We start from the raw sequence: 20,051 nt of genomic DNA on the forward strand, positions 1-20,051 counted from the left end.
CAGGAGTCGGCCATTCGGCCCCTCGAGCCTGCTCCGCCATTCAATGAGATCATGGCTGATCTTCGACCTCAACTCCACTTTCCCGCCCGATCCCCATATCCCTCGATTCCCCATGAGTTCAAAAATCTATCGATCTCCGCCTTGAATATACTCAAAGATTCACCACCCTCTGAGTGAAGAAATTCCTCCTCATCTCGGTCTTAAATGGCTGACCCCTTATCCTGAGACTGTGACCCCTGGTTCTAGACTCTCCAGCCAGTGAGGTTATGCACTTTGGCAGGAAAAATCAAAGAGCAAGTTATTATCTAAATGGAAAGAAACTGCAAAGTGCTACAGTACAAAGGGATCTGGGGGTCCTGGTGCATGAAACACAAAAAGTTAGTATACAGGTGCAGCAGGTGATCAGGAAGGCCAATGGAATCTTGGCTTTTATTGCAAGGGGGATGGAGTATAAAAACAGGGAAGTCTTGCTGCAGTTATACAGGGTATTGGTGAGGCCACACCTGGAATACTGCGTGCAGTTTTGGTTTCCATATTTAAGAAAAGATATACTTGCTCTCGAGGCGATTCTGAGAAGGTTCACTCGGTTGATTCCGGAGATGAGGGGGTTGACTTATGAGGAAAGGTTGAGTAGGTTGGGCCTCTACTCATTGGAATTCAGAAGAATGAGAGGCGATCTTATCGAAACATATAAGATTGTGAGGGGGCTTGATCGGGTGGATGCGGGGAGGATGTTTCCACTGATGGGTGAGACTAGAACTAGGGGGCATAATCTTAGAATAAGGGGCTGCCCTTTCAAAACTGAGATGAGGAGAAACTTCTTCACTCAGAGGGTAGTAAATCTATGGAATTTGCTACCCCAGAGAGCTGTGGAAGCTGCGACATTAAATAAATTTAAAACAGAGATAGACAGTTTCCTAGCAGATAAGGGAATTAGGGGTTACGGGGAGAGGGCAGGGAAGTGGACGTGAGTCTAGGTTCGGATCAGCCATGATCCTATTGAATGGCGGAGCAGGCCCGAGGGGCCGTATGGCCTACTCCTGCTCCTACTTCTTATGTTCTTATGTAACAACCTCTCAGCATCTACCCTGTCAATCCCCCTCAGAATCTTGTTAAGTTTCAATGAGATCACCTCTCATTCTTCTAAACTCCAGAGACTATAGGCTCATTCTACTCAATACTGTTGACCAAAGTCATACAGACCTGTTCAGTTGATCAATCTTCTCTTCAATGGTGTTGCGGAATAGGGGGAAATGATACATATCAGCGTTGATGTTGGACACCAGGAATATCGCTGAGGATTGCACACCCTCCTCGTCTAACCAATGTGTACACGATGAGGCGATGTCTTCAAGCAACTTATCAAGTTGACTTATGGAGTTAATTATGGACCCATACCGTTGCACTTCAGCGTCTATCTTAGTGCGGACAAAGTAACAAGCCTTGCCCTTAGCCTGGCCATCTTTGGCAAGCTTGGCATAATCAGAAGCAAACTTATCCAAGGGGGAGGCAATGATGAGCAAGTCGTACGGGTCTAATCCGATCCGGATCTCATGGTTGGATGGAAACTCCCAGATAGTTACGTTCGGATGTGTCGGGTGACTGTATGGGACGACATTCGATCCGGTATTAGGGGCTGGGGGTGCTCCCCCATTCCCATCACCCTGCAAAGCGTTGATCAGCAAGGTCTTTCCTGCTCCAGATGGTCCTGCCACACCAATCCAGATCGCTTCAGGTGTTTTAGTGCTGATCTGAGAACCCATGGAGGAAAGTTCAGCAACCCGACAGTATCGCACGCCAAATATCTTCTCCCTAACAACATAAAAGAGTATCAGAAGATTCAGTACAAGAAACACCTTATTTATCAAAACACTCCCAGGGCAGGTACAGCACGGGTTAGATACAGAGTAAAGCTCCCTCTACACTGTCTCATCAAACACTCCCAGGGCAGGTACAGCACGGGTTAAATACAGTGTAAAGCTCCCTCTACACTGTCCCATCAAACACTCCCAGGGCAGGTACAGCACGGGTTAAATACAGTGTAAAGCTCCCTCTACACTGTCCCATCAAACACTCCCAGGGCAGGTACAGCACCGGTTAGATACAGAGTAAAGCTCCCTCTGCACTGCCCCATCAAACACTCCCAGGGCAGGTACAGCACGGGTTAGATACAGAGTAAAGCTCCCTCTACACTGTCCCGTCAAACACTCCCAGGGCAGGTACAGCACGGGTTAGAAACAGAATAAAGTTCCCTCTACACTATTCCAATATGTTGCCTTATTCCTCATAATCAGACGCCAATGTGATATTTCCAATCTCACATCGTAACAAGATAGACAAATTACTGGCACAAATAGAGATAAATGGGTATGATGTAATAGCTATTACAGAGACGTGGATTCAAGGTGACCAAGGTTGGGAACTAAATATTCCAGTGTACTTGACGTTTCAGACAAGCAGACTAGAAAAGGAGGGGATGGGTAGCTCTAATAATAAAGGATGACATAAGGTCAAAGGTCAATAGTGAGAAAGGATCTTGGCTCAGGAGATCAGGAAGTAGAATCAGTATTGGTAGAGATAAGAAATAACAAGGGGCAGAAAACAGTGTTGGGAGTAGTTTATAGGCCCCCAAACAGTAGCTATACTGTTGGACAGAGTATTAATTGTTGTGTATGTAACCTGTTCCACCTTAAGAGAGCTTAAGCCTGTTCCACCTTAAGAGATGTACTACTTTCTCAGGCTGCTGTAGACGTAATACCGGGGGTGAACACACCGGTATATAAGCACTGTGCAGTAATCTTGTATTCAGTATAGTCCCTACCTCCAACCAGTAAAGACCTGTTTTTATTGTTACTCATTAGTCTGTGTCTTAATTAACTAAATAATTCACAGACTTAACACTGGCGACGAGTCAGGTTCTTACCCTGCGGCAGTTATTCCACGGCGGTTGAAGAGAGGTTTCAAACCACACCACCCCACTGGAAGCGACAGGCATTAGGACCCTGAAGCCTCCATCAGCTTGTGAACCAGAGTAGAAGACAGGGCTGGGGAAGACAGAGGTACAGGGCGATAGCGATCGGCAGATAAGGGCCGGGCCGCTTTGAAGTGAGGGGCGCAGCCGGGCCATCGATCGCAACCACCGATAAGGGCCGCACTCGGGCTGAAAGGGCAGCGGCTGCAGAAATTGAAGGCGCGAGAGCCGCGGTGCACAGCGCGGGCCATCGATCGCGATCGGGAGATAAGGGCTTTGGAGTGCGAGGCGCAGCCGGGCCATCGATCGCAAGCACTGATAAGGGCCGGGCCGCTTTCAAGTGCGAGGCGCAGCTGGGCCATCGATCGCATCCGCTGATAAGGGCCGCACTCGGGCGATCGCGGCGAAGATAAGGGCCGCACTCGGGGGCTGAAGGGAGATGGCGTCGGGGGACGGGTGAAGACCGCCAAGCGCGGGAAAACCGCCATTTTGTGGGCGGAGGACGACGGCAAGAGCGGGAAGCCGCCATCTTTGATAACAAGTAAAGAAAATAAAATCTGAGAAATTGCAAATCTACAATGCCTAAACACGGGAATATTAGCACCTTTGATAGTGACCTCGAAGATTGGGCCATATATGTTGAAAGAGTAAAAAATTATTGTAAGGCCAATAAAATTCGTGACCAAGATAAAGCTCTAACATTATTAAATTTAATGGGTGCGAAGACATACGGGCAATTGAAACACCGGTTATCACCAGATGAACCGGCGGATAAGACGTTCGATGAGATTGTTACTGTCCTGAAAGATCATCTAAACCCCACGCCGCTGATGCTAGCGGAACGATTTAAATTTTATGACAGAAGGCAGCTACAGCATGAAAGCAATGCTGAATATTTGCTGGAATTGCGTAAATTAGCGAAATATTGCCAGTTTGGAACGGGACTGACAGATGCACTACGAGATAAATTTGTGTGTGGTTTATTTAAACAGGATACACAAAAGCGACTGCTCGAGGAGAATGAGCTGACGCTTGAGAAGGCGGTCACTATGGCAGCAGCACACGAAGCCGCAGCGAGAGGCACGGCAGTAATGCAGCTACGGTCACCGGAGCTCAGTGCACACAAATTGGGTGTGAGTTCTGGCAAATGTTATCGTTGTGGAAAGACAACGCATGATCAGAACCAGTGTTGGTTTAAAAACCAAGAATGTAGAACTTGTGGTAGGCTTGGACACATAGCTAGAGTATGCAGGTCAGGGAAGAAGACCAGCAACAAGAAGTCACTGCAAGGAAAATACGCAAAAGTACACAAGGTGGCCGAACAGGAGTCCGATTCAGACGCTAGCAGTATTGAACTGGCTAGCTTAAGGGTACTCAACGTTGGTAAGGGTGCAGACCTCCAGACAATTTGGGTTACTCTTCAGATAGAAGGAGTCCAAGTAAAAATGGAATTGGACACTGGATCGGCATTGTCGGTCATGAATAAGAAAGATTACAGAAGGTTATTCCAACATATTCCCCTACAGGATACGGAGATTATATTGACAACCTACACGGGGCAGAGAGTGTACCCCATCGGGACAATAAAGGTTGCAGTGGCCAACAAGGGCGAAGGAAGTCAAATAATGGACTTATATGTGCTACCGGAGGGAGGTCCACCACTACTAGGCCGGGAGTGGTTTAGAAACATAAATATGGACTGGCATTCGCTAAAAGCCATAAAGAGTGAGAACTCGGTGCAGATAATCAGCCCAGACTCTAGAACTGATGATGGTAAGACCAACCCATGTGCAAAAGACAAAGTTTCAGCACAGAATTCCACTGAGCAACAACAACATAGTTTAACAGAGAATTCTGAGTCTGTCAAGTCTACTGATATGCACATTTTTGAGGGACACTGGGCTCGAACTCAACTCCATTTCAAACTACAACAGCAATTGGAACAAATGATTCGCCGTTTTGAGCAAGAGATGAATGAAATAAAAAAGTTCTTTGTTACAGAGTGGGAGAATCTGGAAAGTCAACAGAAGCAACTGATGGAGAAAATGGAGCAGGAGCACACCAACCATCTGCGCGAGGAGGCCGAACGAATCAAAGCTGATTCAGGTTCTGAAGGTGCGTGCCATAATCTGGTGTCAGAAGAGTTAACGGTCAGCCAACTCCTTCATATGCTGAGGGACAAGACTCTGAAATGGGAAAAACTTGAACACGAGCTGCAATCTTCAAAGGAAAAGGGTTCGGAGCTCTCAAAAGTCATTGAGATGGCTGATGTGACGACACAGACTGAAACGACTGCAACAGAGCAGCCATTGGATGCCAAAAGTACACTGACTCACGTCAATGTAGAACAACAGACCGCTGAAACAGCTGCTCCGGTAGAGGGATTGCATAGTCCGATCAATCAATCTCCAAAGGAAGTTGAAGTATTAAAATCACAAATGAGGTCACTAGTAAGCGACTTGCTGAAAGCCCAGAAAAAGCTGGATGCAGAGGTACACATGAAGAAGTCTCTTCAGGAAAGATGTCTGGATTTGGAACAAGAGCTGGCTAACGTCCAGCTGGGTATGGAGGAAATAGACGACCCTCTCACTGGTCTAGCTCAGGACGACACCGAATATTACCATGAACTGGTGGACGACACCGAATATTACGATGTCCTGTCCTGCCCAGCTTGTAACTTCGACTCCCAAAGTGCAGAAATCATGGAGGAGCACCAAAAGTCTACGGAACATCGGGAGAAGCTGGCTCTACGACGGAAACAGGAGGAAGAGAAGGAGGAACTGCGCATGCAGCTGGCAGCTGTGGCAGCTGACAATGGAGCCCAGAGAGTCTCCAAGAAGCAGAAAAGGAAAAGTAAAAACAGAAGATGACCCATCTGAACCATTATCACCTCTACCAGATCACACACGTGGTCCCTCCGAACGGAGCCAAATCAGTTCGGAAGTTCAAGCTGTTAAATCCATGAAAGGACTATTGAATGAGTAACGTGAACCGACTACACCACAGAGATTGAATCTGTGAACTGTTTTCCGCAGAGACTGAATCTGTGATATGTTACGTTAAACATGAAGTTATATATGTATATATGTTATTACATTATGTTAAATGGGGGGGATGACTATAAAGCTAAGAAGGGAGGAGTGTTGTGTATGTAACCTGTTCCACCTTAAGAGAGCTTAAGCCTGTTCCACCTTAAGAGATGTACTACTTTCTCAGGCTGCTGTAGACGTAATACCGGGGGTGAACACACCGGTATATAAGCACTGTGCAGTAATCTTGTATTCAGTATAGTACCTACCTCCAACCAGTAAAGACCTGTTTTTATTGTTACTCATTAGTCTGTGTCTTAATTAACTAAATAATTCACAGACTTAACATTAATCAACAAATAACAGGAGCTTGTAACAAAGGTATTGCAATAATAATGGGGGACTTTAATCTCCATATAGACTAGGCAAATCAAATTGGCAAAGGTAGTCTGGAGGACAAGTTCATGGAATGCATTTGAGACAGTTTCCTAGAACAATACATCATGGAACCAACCAGGGAACAAGTTATTTTAGATCGTGTATTGTGTAATGAGACAAGTTAATCCGTAATCTTACAGTGAAGGATCCTCTAGGGAAGAGTGATCATAATATATAGAATTTCACCTTGGGTTTGAGAGTAAAATATTTAAATCTGAAACTAGAATCTTAGGGGGAGAAATTCGGTACCTTAGCACCTCCAGTTAGCGCCTGGCAGGGGCGCTAACAGGGCACTGAGGGAGTAGCGAGGCAAATCCGCTGCTGCACGGCAAATTCGGCCCTCCAGTAGCACCACTGCGGCGAATTACAGCCGGGAACTTCAGAGCCAGGCAGATTGTGACATCAGTGAGCATGCAACGCTCACTGGGCGCTCGATTTGCCAAATTGAGTATCGTCCCCTGCCTAGACATTGACAGGGAGAGGAGGCGTGAAGCAGTCGGTATCCAGCTGCAGGTGCGCTACTTAAAGGGATCATGAGTAATGAGTCGCAGCTCTCAGGTTAGTGCAGTTTCACTGCTTCCTTGTCAGTTTGACATTGAATTAAACTGTCGCACAGTCATTTAAAGGTTGTTTAGTCTCCGGAGTGTTGAGGCTACCAAAAATTAGTTACATTTATTCTCACAACATATCAATGGGGGCTGTACTGACAGTCACCCTCCAGGATCGACGGCGGAGGGAGTGCAGGCAGCGGGAAAGATTGAAACATGTGGCCAGAGGGAGGTGGAGGGCCATCAGGGCTCTCAACAGGAGGCCTTACCCTCCGAGGATCTTCCGACAGCAATTCTCCGGCCTTCGATTAAGCGAGGAGCGGTCTATTAGAAGGTTCCGCTTCACCAAGGAGGTGGTCACAGAACTCTGCCACCTCCTGCAACCAGACCTGCCGCCTCAGATCAGGGCGACAACGGCGCTCTCAGTGGCAGTCAAGGACACCGTCGCCCTCAATTTCTTCGCCAGCGGATACTTCCAGTCTGCAATGGGAGACATAGCTAACATCTCGCAGTTCGCCGTCCATCGCTGCATCCAGGAGGTCTCAGAGGCTCTCTACAGTAGGAGAAGAGATTACATTTCCTTCCCCATCACCAGAGAGAAGCAGGGTGAGCGTGCATCTGGTTTTGCCAGGATAGCGGGATTCCCCAAGGTGCCGGGCGCCATTGACTGCACCCATGTGGTTTTGTGTGCACCACATACCAATCCTGAGATCTTCCATAACCGCAAAGGCTACCGCGCACTCAGGGCTGGATTTTGCCAATGGGAAGCTTTTGGAGGCGGGACTCCCACTTGTCGGGTTTTAGTCCCGCCTCCATTGACTTCTGGCCAACCCACGCTATTTTCCCTTGATTGACCTTGTTAAGCCCACCCAGCGGGTTTAGCAGGCCAATTAAAGGGAAAGCCAGTTACAGAGAGTGTCAACGTATGACGTTTCATCTGTCAAAAACTTTTGAGAGATGAATTGTCATCGTTTGACAGGCTCTGTGAAGCTGTCAATCACTGACGTTCTCTGTAGTTTGATGAGTTCTTGAATTCAAGACCTCATCAAACCTCTTCCTTTTGCAGAAATGAGATGGTTGTTGCATTGGAGAATGTAGCGGCCATCTGTCATCTCTACCGCGGAGGTGCGAGACTCTCCGCATCCCCACCGACTGAAGCCTGCAGGAAGAGACAAAGGTAAGTAAACTTTTTCTAACACTTTCCACTTACCTCAGATAATCATCTCTCCACACTTGCACCCATCACTTACCTGCACTTTTGGACCCCTCTGACCCCCCCAGACTCATTATTCACCTCGGTGACCCTGGCAGGTTCCGGAGCCTTCGGGAAGCCCGCATTTATGAGGGCAAAAAAGGGATAATCCTATTTTCTGCCTGTTAACTACCTGTTAACAGGCAGTTAAGTGGCTGTAATCCCTTCCCGCCTCCAAGGAGACGGGACCCGGCGCGCGTTGGGCACCCGCCCCCAGATTCTGCCATTTTCCCGGCAGCCCCACCTCCAAACCCGCCTCCCCAGGGCTGGGAAAATCCAGCCCTTAATGTCCTGTTGGTGCGCGACCACAGACAGTGAATCCTCAATGTCAATGTCAGCTGTCCTGGCAGCAACCACGATGCCTTCATCCTGCGCCAGACCAGTATTCCAGCCACCACATCAAGCTCGCGGCTGGCTGGTCGGAGACAAGGGGTATCCACTCTCCACCTGGCTCATGACTCCCCTCCGCAACCCCAGCACTCATATAATGACAGCCATGCTGCCACCAGGAACATCATTGAGCAGACCATCGGAGTGCTCAAGTTGCGTTTCTGCTGCCTTGACCACTCGGGAGGAGCCCTCCAGTACTCGCTGGAGCGGGTGTCCCATTTCATCGTGGTGTACTGCATGCTGGCCATCATGAGGGCCCAGCCCTTGCCAGCAGGGATTGCGGGATCACCTCAGGATGACGAAGAGGACGAGGGAGATGAGGAAGAGGGAGAGGAGTGAGGAGGAGGAACAGGAGCGAGAGAGGAGGCAGCCACTCAATCGGCCTTGCGGAAGGGCGGACCGTGATCGCCTCATCAGACTGCAGTTCCAGTAAATTCAACCCCAGATCCCCATCATTCCATCCCTGTCACAGGGCATATCACAGCGCAAAGCTGAAATGAGAGACTGTACAAAATTGTCCGAAGTGACTTAATAAATTTATCAGTGATCAGTGAACACATCTTTACAACAACAATATTAACTATTCACCCTTGTGCAATCCCTTAGTGCCTCTCGTTACTGTGCCTTTGTCTACTCTAGTGCTCCTACGAAGTGTTGGCCCACTAGTGGCTGCAGTAGGGCGGGTGGAAGGCTGCCGAGTGTCCGTGTGGGAGATTTCAGATGGCCTTGCAGGATGCCCTCGACCAGCTCTGGGCCTGGAAGGCCCAGCTGTAGACTGCACCACCTCAGCATGGGCGGCAGCAGTCTGGGCTGGCTGGATGACAGGCAGCGACAAGGGCAATGGCGGAGTGGCAGTGGTGGGCGCAGGAATGCTGTCATTCTGAGAGAGGGCAGCAGGTTCCTGCTCCACTGACCCACTGCCACTCCCCCGGGGCAGCACCTCAGCATCCCTAGCAATCTGTTGGAGCACAGATTGCTGGCCTGCTGCAACACCGTGAAAGCCCCGGTCGACGGTGGTAGACCCAGCCATGATGGCAGCAGTCAGAGCTTGCGTGGCATCAAGTTGAGACTGCATGAGAGCAGTCTGAGATTGGATGCCACCAAGCAGAGACTGCATTACAGCACTAAGACGTTGCATCGCTTCCGACTGTGCTGCAATGGAAGCTGCCAGATCGCCCATCACACGCGGCATCAGGTCTGGGCCATCACGGTCTCTCTGGGAGTCAACCATCCTTTGCAGACTGGAAATAATGGGCTCCATGGTATGCGCCTTGTGCAATGTTGGAGGTGGACACCTCCATGCTCATTACCATTGCTGAGAAGCTCTCGGACACCCTTGCCATTGCACCTATGATATCCGTGTGCATACCCATCACCCTTCTTCTAAAGGCCTCCCCATCAAGGTCCTCATCTGGGTCCTGTGCAGCAGAACTCGCACGCAAACGCACCCTCCGGGGAACTGGCTCCCGGGCTACCCTTTTCCCCCTTGCCTAGCTGCAGGCCACTCGTCCCCGGTGCCTCACCCTGTGCAGATCCCGCTACTATACTAGCCTCTAAAATACGCGTAGTGCCAGTATCTGAGCTGGTGCCTGCGGGTCAGACATGCAGTGACGCAATGTGTTCTTTCTCCTCCTCTTCTCCTGCTTTGCTCTCTACGGTGCCCTCAGGGACAGGTTGCTCAGGTGCTTGCTGATTATCTGAAAGCATAAAGGCACAAGAGTCAGGTTAAGGTGAGGGGAGGGGGGCAGGAAGGGAGAAATGCATGCATACAGCATGATTAGCTGGAAAGTGCGACACGCTTGTGGGGTGAGGGGGAAGTGGGATGTGAGAAGGAGTAGGGATGAATATACCGTTGTTATCCCCAAGGGGATCAACGTCGCCGGTGGCCATGGTGTCCACCACCTGGTGCCCAATGATCTCCAGCACTCTATTCTCCAGCACAGACAGTGGTTGGGTGTTGGCTTGTCCCCCGCCTGTGTGCTCCTGCTCTCTCCTGTTGTGAGCCACCTTGGCCTGCAAGAGAAAGGAAAGTGTGTGAGTGAGTGTGGAGCAATGTGTCTGGGTGATGTGCCTGCCATAGTTGAATAGCTGTCATCGTGTGCAAGGTGAGAGATGTGGGTGTGAGTGTTGGTAGTTAGAGATTGTTGGTGGGTGAGTGCTGGGGGTGTGGCGCCTTGGGCAATGAGTGAAGACTGTGGTTCAGATGGTGGTATGTAACATATGTTGAGGCATTGACTCACCCTGACCACCCGGGTGAGGTCGTTAAATTTCCTCCTGCACTGTGTGTGGGTCCTGGGGACCACAGTGCTGCCCGAGACCTGATGGGCAACCTCCCTCCACATGGCACGGAAGACTTGAGGCGAGGTCCTCCTGCCACTTGCCGGGTAGAGCACCGCCCTCCGTCTCTCCACAGCGGACACCAACTCCTCCAATGCTTGGTCCGAAAATCTGTGGGCTCTCTCTCTGGGGCGTGGATCTGCCATCATGAAACCTTCTTGAGTCACCCAGCTCCTTCGGCTTGGCCTGCTCCTGCTTGCTGACACAGGTTCAGAGCCAGCAATGCTGAGAATGAGGTTCTGCAGCATCAATGAACCTCCCCTTTAAGAACTGGAAAGAGCCTGTGGCAATGATGACTTGCGATTAGACTGCACCTGATATTGGTCAGCACTTTGAGTGTAACTCCACTGAGCTAGGCCGTTAGTGCTTGATTTAGCGCTCCCATCCTTTCTTTGAGCGATGAATTTTGCATGCAGTGAGATTCATTAGCTGCGCTAAATCTCAAACTTTTCCAAAGTTACTGCCCGTTCCTGGGCGATAATGAATTTCTCGCCCTTAAACTTAAATAAAGCCAATTACATAGATATGAGGGGCGAGCTGGCTAAGGTAGATTGGGAAATTAGATTAAAAGGTATGGCGGTAGATAAGCAGTGGCAAACATTTAAAGAAATATTCCAAAATTCTCAACAAATATTCATTCCATTGAGAAATAAAAACTCCACGGGAAAAGTGATCCAACCGTGGCTAACTAAAGAAGTTAAGGATAGCGTTAGATTCAAAGAAGAAGCTTATAATGTTGCAAAGAATAATAGTGAGCCTCAGGGTTGGGAGAGTTTCAGAAACCAGCAAAGGAGGACCAAAAGATTGATAAAAAGGGAGAAAATAGAAAATTAACAAATATAAAAGCAGATTCTACGAGTTTCTACAAGTATGTAAAAAGGAAGAGAGTAGCAAAAGTAAACATTGGTCCCTTAGAGGCTGAGACAGGAGAAATTATTATGGGTGTCCTTGTGCACCAGTCGCTGAAGGTAAGCATGCAGGTGCAGCAGGCGGTTAAGAAGGCAAATGGTATGTTGGCCTTCGTAGTGAGAGGATTTGAGTACAGGAACAAGGATATCTTGTTGCAGTTGTACAGGGTCTTGGTGAGGCCGCACCTTGAGTATTGTGTGCAGTTTTGGTCGCCTTACCTGAGGAAGGATGTTCTTGCCATGGAGGGAGTGCAGCGAAGATTCACCAGGCTGATACCTGGGATGGCAGGAATGACGTATGAGGAGAGATTGTGTCGATTGGGCTTATACTCACTGGAGTTTAGAAGATTGAGAGGGGATCTCATCGAAACCTATAAAATTCTGTCAGGCCTGGACAGACTAGATGCAGGAAGGATGTTTCTGATGGCCGGGGAGTCCAGAACCAGGGGTCATAGTCTACGGATAAGGGGTAAGCCATTTAGGACTGAAATGAGGAGGAATTTCTTCACCCAGAGAGTGGTGAACCTGTGGAATTCTCTGCCACAGAGGGCGGTGGAGGCCAGTTCATTAAATATATTCAAGAAAGAGTTGGATATATTTCTTAAGGCTAAAGGGATCAAGGGGTATGGGGAGAAGGCAGGGACAGGGTGAATTTGGATGATCAGCCATGATCTCATTGAATGGCGGAGCAGGCTCGAGGGGCCGAATGGCCTACTCCTGCTCCTATCTTCTATGTTTCTATGTTTCTATGGATTAAGGAAATGGCAGAAACGTTAAATAAATATTTTGTATCTGTCTTCACAGTAGAAGACACATAAAGACATACCAAAAATAATGAGGAACCAAGGGTCTAATGAGGGTGAGGAACTTAAAGTAATGAATTTAAGTAGAGAAAAAGCACTTGAGAAACTAATGGGACTAAAAGCCGACAAGTCCCCTGGACCCGACGGCCTACATCCTCGGGTTCTAAAAGAGGTGGCTGCAGAGAGAGTGGATGCATTGGTTGTGTGCAGAAAAGATTTACGAGAATGGTTCCAGGGATCAGGGACTTGTTACGTGGATAGACTGGAGAAGCTGGGGTTGTTCTCCTTAGTTACCTCTAGACTTGACTATTCCAACGCACTCCTGGCTGGCCTCCCACATTCCACCCTACGTAAACTTGAGGTCATCCAAAACTTGGCTGCCCGTGTCCTAACTCGCACCGAGTCCCGTTCGCCCATCACCCTTGTGCTCGCTGGCCTACACTGGCTCCCGGTTAAGTAGCGCCTCGATTTCAAAATTCTCATTCTTGTTTTCAAATCCCTCCATGGCCTCGCCCCTCCCTATCTCTGTAATCTCCTCCAGCCCTACAACCCCCCGAGATCTCTGCGCTCCTCCAGTTCTGTCCTCCTTGCGCATCCCCAGTTTTAATCGCTCCACCATTGGTGGCCGTGCCTTCAGCTGCCTGGGCCCCAAGCTCTGGAATTCCCTCCCTAAACCTCTCTGCCTCTCTCTCTTTCTTTAAGACGCTCCTTAAAACTGACCTCTTTGACCAAGCTTTTGGTCACCTGCCCTAATTTATCCTTATCGGTGTCAAATTTTTTGCCTTGTAATACTCCTGTGAAGCGCCTCGGGACGTTTTACTACGTTAAAGGCGCTATATAAATACAAGTTGTTGTTGTTCTCCTTAGAGCAGAGAAGGTTGAGAGGAGATTTGATAGAGGTGTTCAAAATCATGAGGGGTCTGGACAGAGTAGATCGAGAGAAACTGTTCCCATTGGGGGAAGGGTCGAGAACCAGAGGACACAGATTTAAGGTGATTGGCAGAAGAACCAAACTTTTTTACGCAGCGAGTGGTGAGGATCTGGAATGCGCTGCCTGAAAGGGCGGTGGAGGCAGACTCAATCACGGCTTTCAAAAGGGAGTTGGATAAGTACCTGAAGGGAAACAATGTGCAGGGCTCCGGGGAAAGGGCGGGGGAGTGAGACTAGCTGAGGTGCTCTTGCAGAGAGCCGGCACAGGCTCGACGGGCCGAATGGCCTCCTTCTGTGCTGCAACCATTCTATGCAAATTCCCTAGATTCTAGAATGGTCCCAGCGGATTGGAAGGTAGCAAATGTAACCCCGCTATTCAAGAAAGGAGGGAGCGAGAAAACAGGGAACTACAGGCCAGTTAGCCTGACATCAGTCCTCGGGGAAATGCTGGAATCCATTGTTAAGGAAGTGGTTTCAGGGCACTTAGAAAATCATAACATGATTAGGCAGAGTCAACATGGTTTTATGAAAGGGAATCGTGTTTGACAAATTTATTAGAGTTTTTTGAGGATGTAACTAACAGCGTAGATTAAGGGGAACCAGTGGATTTAGTATATTTGGATTTCCAAAAGGCATTTGAGAAGGTGCCACATAGAAGGTTATTACGCAAGATTAGGGCTCATGGGGTTGGGGGTAATATAGTAGCACGGATAGAGGATTGGTTAATGGACAGAAAACAGAGAATAGGGATAAATGGGCCTTGTTCAGGTTGGCAGGCTGTAACTAGCGGGGTGCCGCAAGGATCAGTGTTGGGGCCTCAGCTATTCACAATCTATATTAATGACCTAGATGAAGGGACCGAGTGTAATGTATCCAAGTTTGCTGATGATACAAAGCTAGGTGGGACAGAAAGCTGTGAGGAGAACACAAAGGCCTAGAAATTCACTATGGCCCCGCCAGCTGGCTAACGGCCAAAAGTTAGCGCTGGGCGCGGAGCCATGTGCGACCGTCAAATATTCACTTTTTGCGCCCCAAGTCGGAACCGGGCGCTATTCCAGGGTGTGCCCGCCCCCGCTTGGGGCGCTGAAACTGAATATCAGCGCTCTAAGTGCCGCTGCGCCACCCGATGCGGAGCGGCAGGCTGCGGTACTGCAGGCCTCCTCCTTCTCTTAAGGTGGAGGTGCCTGCAACGGGAAGATCGCCGCTGGATAGTGCCGGCAAATGAGCCCGGCACCACGGAGAAGTGCCGGGCTCGCGGAAAGCAGCCGGCAATGCCGCGGCGGGGGGGGGGGGGTGGAGGAGGCTGGGGAAGGAGGTGCGGGCAGGCGGCCGCCGAAAAAGCGGCCGGCCGCACCTCCACCTTTATGCGCCCCACTAAGGCTGCAGTAAGGCCCTGGTCTCCGGATGTTAGTAGCGGCCGCCACGGAGGAGGCGGCGGCAACTGAATATGGGCGTCGGGCCGGCATCGGGGCGGAAACGGGGCACTGCGCACACCGATGACGTCATCGGTGCCGGCGCAGCGCTACTGGCTACCGCTGCCATTACCGCCGATCTCAATATCAGCGCAACCTCCTATACTGGCGCAGAAGCCCTCTTTAGGCAGTAACTGGGCGCAAAGCTTGCAGCGCCTTACTGAATTTCTAGGCCAAAGAGTCTGCAAAGGGATATAGATAGACTAAGTGAGTGGGCAGTAAGGTGGCAGGTGGAGTATAATGTGGGGAAATGTGAGGTTATTCACTTTGGTAGGAAGAATAGAAAAACAGAATAGTTTTTTTAAATGGTGAGAAACTTTTAAATGTTGGTGTTCAGAGAGATTTGGGTGTCCTCGTGCAAGAAACACAGAAAGCTAGCGTGCAGGTACAGCAAGCAATAAGGAAGGCAAATGGCATGTTGGCCTTTATTGCAAGGGGGTTGGAGTATAAGAGTGAGGAAGTCTTGCTACAATTGTACAGGGCTTTGGTGAGACCACACCTGGAGTACTGGGCACAGTTTTGGTCTCCTTATCTAAGGAAGGATATACTTGCCTTAGAGGCGGTGCAACGAAGGTTCACTAGATTGATTCCTGGGATGAGAGGGTTGTCCTATGAGGAGAGATTGTGTAGAATGGGCCGATACTCTCTGGAGTTTAGAAGAATGAGAGGTGATCTCATTGAAACATACAAGATTCTGAGGGGGATTGACAGGGTAGATGCTGAGAGGTTGTTTCCCCCTGGCTGGAGAGTCTAGAACCAGGGGTCACAGTCTCAGGATAAGGGGTCGGCCATTTAGGACTGAGATGAGGAGGAATTTCTTCACTCAGAGGGTGGTGAATCTTTGGAATTCTCTGCCCCAGAGGGCTGTGGAGGCTCAGTCGTTGAGTATATTCAAGGCCGAGATTGATAGATTTTTGGACTCGAGGGGAATCGAGGGATATGGGGATCGGGCGGGAAAGTGGAGTTGAGGTTGAAGATCAGCCATGATCTTATTGAATGGCGGAGCAGGCTCGAGGGGCCGAATGGCCGACTCCTGCTCCTAATTCTTATGTTCTTATCTGTCTATCTATTGTATTCACTGAACATCAGAGGAAAACTATGTCAGTGTCAACTACGGCCTGGCTATACCTGGTCACCATGAAATCAAATAAACTGAAACCCACATATTGTTTTAAACCGGTTCGTCATGGAATGGAAGTCCCGCAGTTAATCATAGAATAATACAGCACAGGAGGAGGCCATTCAGCCCATCGTGCCTGTGCCGGCTCTTTGAAAGAGCTCTCCAATTAGTCCCACTCCCCCCCCGCTCTTTCCCCATAGACGTGTGAATTTTTTCTTTTGCAAAAAGTATCCAATTCCCTTTTGAAAGTTACTATTGAATCTGCTTCCACCGCCCTTTCAGGCAGCGCATTCCAGATCACAACAACTCGCTTTAAAATAATGTTTCCTCATCTCCCCTCTGGTTCTTTTGCCAATCACTTTAAGTCTGTGTCCTCTGGTTACCGACCCTCCTGCCACTGGAAACAGTTTCTCCTTATTTACTCCATCAAAACCCCTCATGATTTTGAATACCTCTATCAAATCTTGCCTTAACCTTCTCTGCTCTAAGGAGAACAACCCCAGCTTCTCCAGTCTCTCCACATCAGTGAAGCCCCTCATCCCTGGTAATATTCTAGTAAATCTCCTCCGCACCCTCTCCAAGGCCCTCGACATCCTTCCTAAAGTGCGGTGCCCAGAATTGAACACGATACTCCAGCTAACCTGGGGTCTAACCTTAATTCTCTGGTCCTCACACACACCATCAGACATTTAAAAAAAAAACAATCACAGGGAAAAACATGAAAACAAGACTCACCTGCACCCTGGCTAACGCTCTTGTGACCACAGATTGTTTTGCAGAATGAGGAAGCGATCCATCAGCCTCAACTGTGCAACAGTCAAGGTCAAGGTCCAGCTTGTACAACAGGCTTTCCTTGTTGTGGATTTCGATGAAAGGGTTTCAGTTTCGATTTCCGAGTTCTCTGAGCCATTTATTCCAGGGGTTGGGCCAAATCTGACTTGACTGCGATTCATTGGTTGACTGGGTCACGTGACCCTGCATCGATTGTTTTTTTAACTATTAACTAGTTCTTGGTTTGTGGGGCAGTGTCGTCATCATGGGGGGAATTTTAACCCCCCAAAACTGCTGGGTTTGGGTCGGTGGAATGTTAAAATGTTAAAAATCTCAAACGAGGTTATACCTATCACACACACACAGAAACCCCACAGTGCAGATAGAGGCCATTTTGGCCCATCGAGCCTGCACCGACACATATCCCACCCGATCCCCGTAACCCCTACACCAACACATATCCCACTCTATCCCTGTAACCCCACGTATTTAATCCCCCTAACACTAAGGGTCAATTTATCATAGCCAATCAACCTAACCCGCACATCTTTGGACTGTGGGAGGAAACCGGAGCACCCAGAGTAAACCCACGCAAACACGGGGAGAATGTGCAAACTCCACACAGACAGTCACCTGAGGCCAGATTCGAACCCGGGTCCCTGGCGCTGTGAGGCAACAGTGCTAACCACTATGCCACCGTGCTGCCCCAAACATGCCGGCTGATTGTATCGGGAAAGGATGAACAGGCTGGGTCTCTTTTCTCTTGAAAAAAGAAGGCTGAGGGGTGACCGAATAGAGGTCTTTAAAAGTTTTAAAGATTTTGATAGAGTGGATACAGAGGCCGTGATTTTACCGGCACTCAGAGGGCGGGTTTGGAGGCGGGTCAGGAGTGAAAATCTAAATGATTGACGGCGGGTTGTGAACCCATCGCTATCCTGCCTCCGCGCAACTTTACAAAGTGTCGGGTCCGCGAGTCCCGATCAGACCCGACACCAAACGGCAGGAGAGCCACTTAACGCCATTAACAGCTTGTTAACTGCCTCGATATTCCCATTTTTACAGGCTCTTCCCGTTTTACTACATTTTCAGCGTGTTGCCCCTCGTGCGACAAACACGCCGGCTGATTGTGTCGGGTTCAGCAACTCGCTGAATTCCTCACAGCTGCTCCTGCAGCTTAAAAGCGGACCTGTAACATGGCCGACTGTCAGATGGCACAACCTTGGGCTAAAAATTGAGTATCGCCCCCTTTGGGGCGCTAACTTTGCTACTTTTAGCGCCCTGGAAAAATTAGCACCCCCGCGATGGAAATTGAGTGGTAGCGCCCCAAGAGGGAAGTGGGGTGCTACTGGAAGCGCCGTGCCTCCCTCTCGGGGCGCTGCGGGGGAATATCGCGGCGCTACGTGCCGCAGTACTGCAGGCCTTCCCTTCATAAAGGGGAGGGGCCTTGCGCAGCACGACCCGGGGCCCAGCTGGTCCCCCGGGGATCGGGAGTGCCGGCTCATGGAGCGCATCCGGCACTCCGCAGGGGGTGGGGGCGGATCAGGAGGCCGGGGACGGGAGCGGAGGCGGCCAGCAACAAAAATGGGCGCCCACACCTCACCTTTAAATAGCGCCGCCCCGGCCGCAGGTAGGTCCCCCTGACCCCGTCAGACATAGCGTCCGGTGGTAAGTCAGGGGGCGCTCCCGAAGATTGCGGGCGGGGCACTGCGCACGGCGATGACATCTTCGGCGGCGGTGCAGCACCGCGGGGCGCTACCGGTTACCGGAGCCGCTAACCTCCCGTTGAATTTCGCGGGAGGCGTGGGCGGTGCCGTGCCCAGGCGCAAGTTGCTTTGCGCCCCGTTAGCGCCCTCTTAGGGAGGCGCAAAGCAACTGAATTTTTCCCCCTTTGTATTTTGAGGTTTGGGAACACATTTTGCGGTGTATTGAGCTTGTGAGTGTTTAATCTGAGATCCATCTCCACTGTGAGCTCCTGGGAAAACCCTCTCCCCACAGTGACTGAGTGCTTGTAACATCTATTTCTCAACTGAGATATATACCAGCGGGATGGGAACCATTTATACCCTCTCATCCTGGTCCTCAGAATCGGAGGACGAGCAGCAGAACCAGGCACAACAGCAGCAGCAACAACAGGAGCGCCAACCTCCTCCTCACCCACCTGATGCTGCACAGGGCAGAGGGCGTCAGCGCAGGGCTGCACCGCGCCGCAGGAGATACCCCCAACACAGGGTTTATAGGCCGAGGATGAGCTTCCTCAACATGACTGAGCAGCAGTGCCAAAGGAGGAGACTTTCGCGAGAGGTAGTCGCTGACATCTGTGCAATGCTGCACCAACACCTGGAGCCCCGAGGAGCGGGTGGACACCCCTTACCAGTGGCTGTCAAAGTCACCACCACCCTCAACTACTTTGCTTCAGGGTCCTTTCCGGGATCATCAGCAGACATCAGCGGCATCTCCCAGTCGGCCGCACACACTTGCATCACGCAGGTTACCAATGCTCTCTTTGCAAAGTCGCACAATTACATCCACTTCTCCATGGATGAAGCAAGTGTGATCACACGTGTGGTTGGCTTTGCAATTATGGCAGGCTTGCCAAGGGTGCAGGGCATCGTAGACTGCACACATGTGGCCCTTGGGCACCCCATCACAACCCAGCTGTATTTGTCAACCACAAGGGCTTCCACTCCCTTAGCGTCCAGCTGGTGTGTAACCACAGGAAGAACATTCTGCATGTTTGCGCCAAGTTCCCTGGCAGTTGCCATGACTCGTTCATCCTGCGGCAGTCCACTGTGCCTCAGCTTTTCGATCCATCAACCCAACTTTCCAGCTGGCTACTTGGAGACAAGGGCTATCCCCTGAAGACGTGGCTAATGTCACCGATGAGGAGGCCATCAAACGAAGCAGAGGAGTGCTACAATGTGAGCCACATTTCCACCAGAGCCATCATCGAGCAAGCCATCGACTTGCTCAAAATGCAATTCAGATGCCTTGATAGATCAGGTGGAGCCCTACAGTACTCACCAGCCAGGGTGTCCAGAATCATCGTGGTCTGCTGTGCCCTGCACAACATCGCACAGAAGTG

General features: G+C 50.0%; 1 protein-coding gene across 1 annotated transcript in view; it reads right to left on the reverse strand.

Annotated features, from left to right (window-relative positions):
* Positions 1-17,064, reverse strand: part of LOC147112180 (uncharacterized) — a 45,343-nt gene extending 28,279 nt beyond the window's left edge. Inside the window, exons 1-2 of the mRNA XM_085999806.1 lie at positions 16,934-17,064; positions 1,204-1,812 (exon numbers count right to left, since the gene is read on the reverse strand). Of these exons, the coding sequence (XP_085855932.1) occupies positions 1,204-1,763 (560 nt within the window). The 5' untranslated portion in view covers positions 1,764-1,812; positions 16,934-17,064. The remainder of the gene's footprint in view (positions 1-1,203; positions 1,813-16,933) is intronic.
* Between the last annotated feature and the right edge of the window lie 2,987 nt (positions 17,065-20,051).

Source organism: Somniosus microcephalus, chromosome 10, assembly GCF_052327205.1.
Source record: "Somniosus microcephalus isolate GS21.2 chromosome 10, FLI_Smic_1.0, whole genome shotgun sequence".
Taxonomy (NCBI): Eukaryota; Metazoa; Chordata; class Chondrichthyes; order Squaliformes; family Somniosidae; genus Somniosus; species Somniosus microcephalus.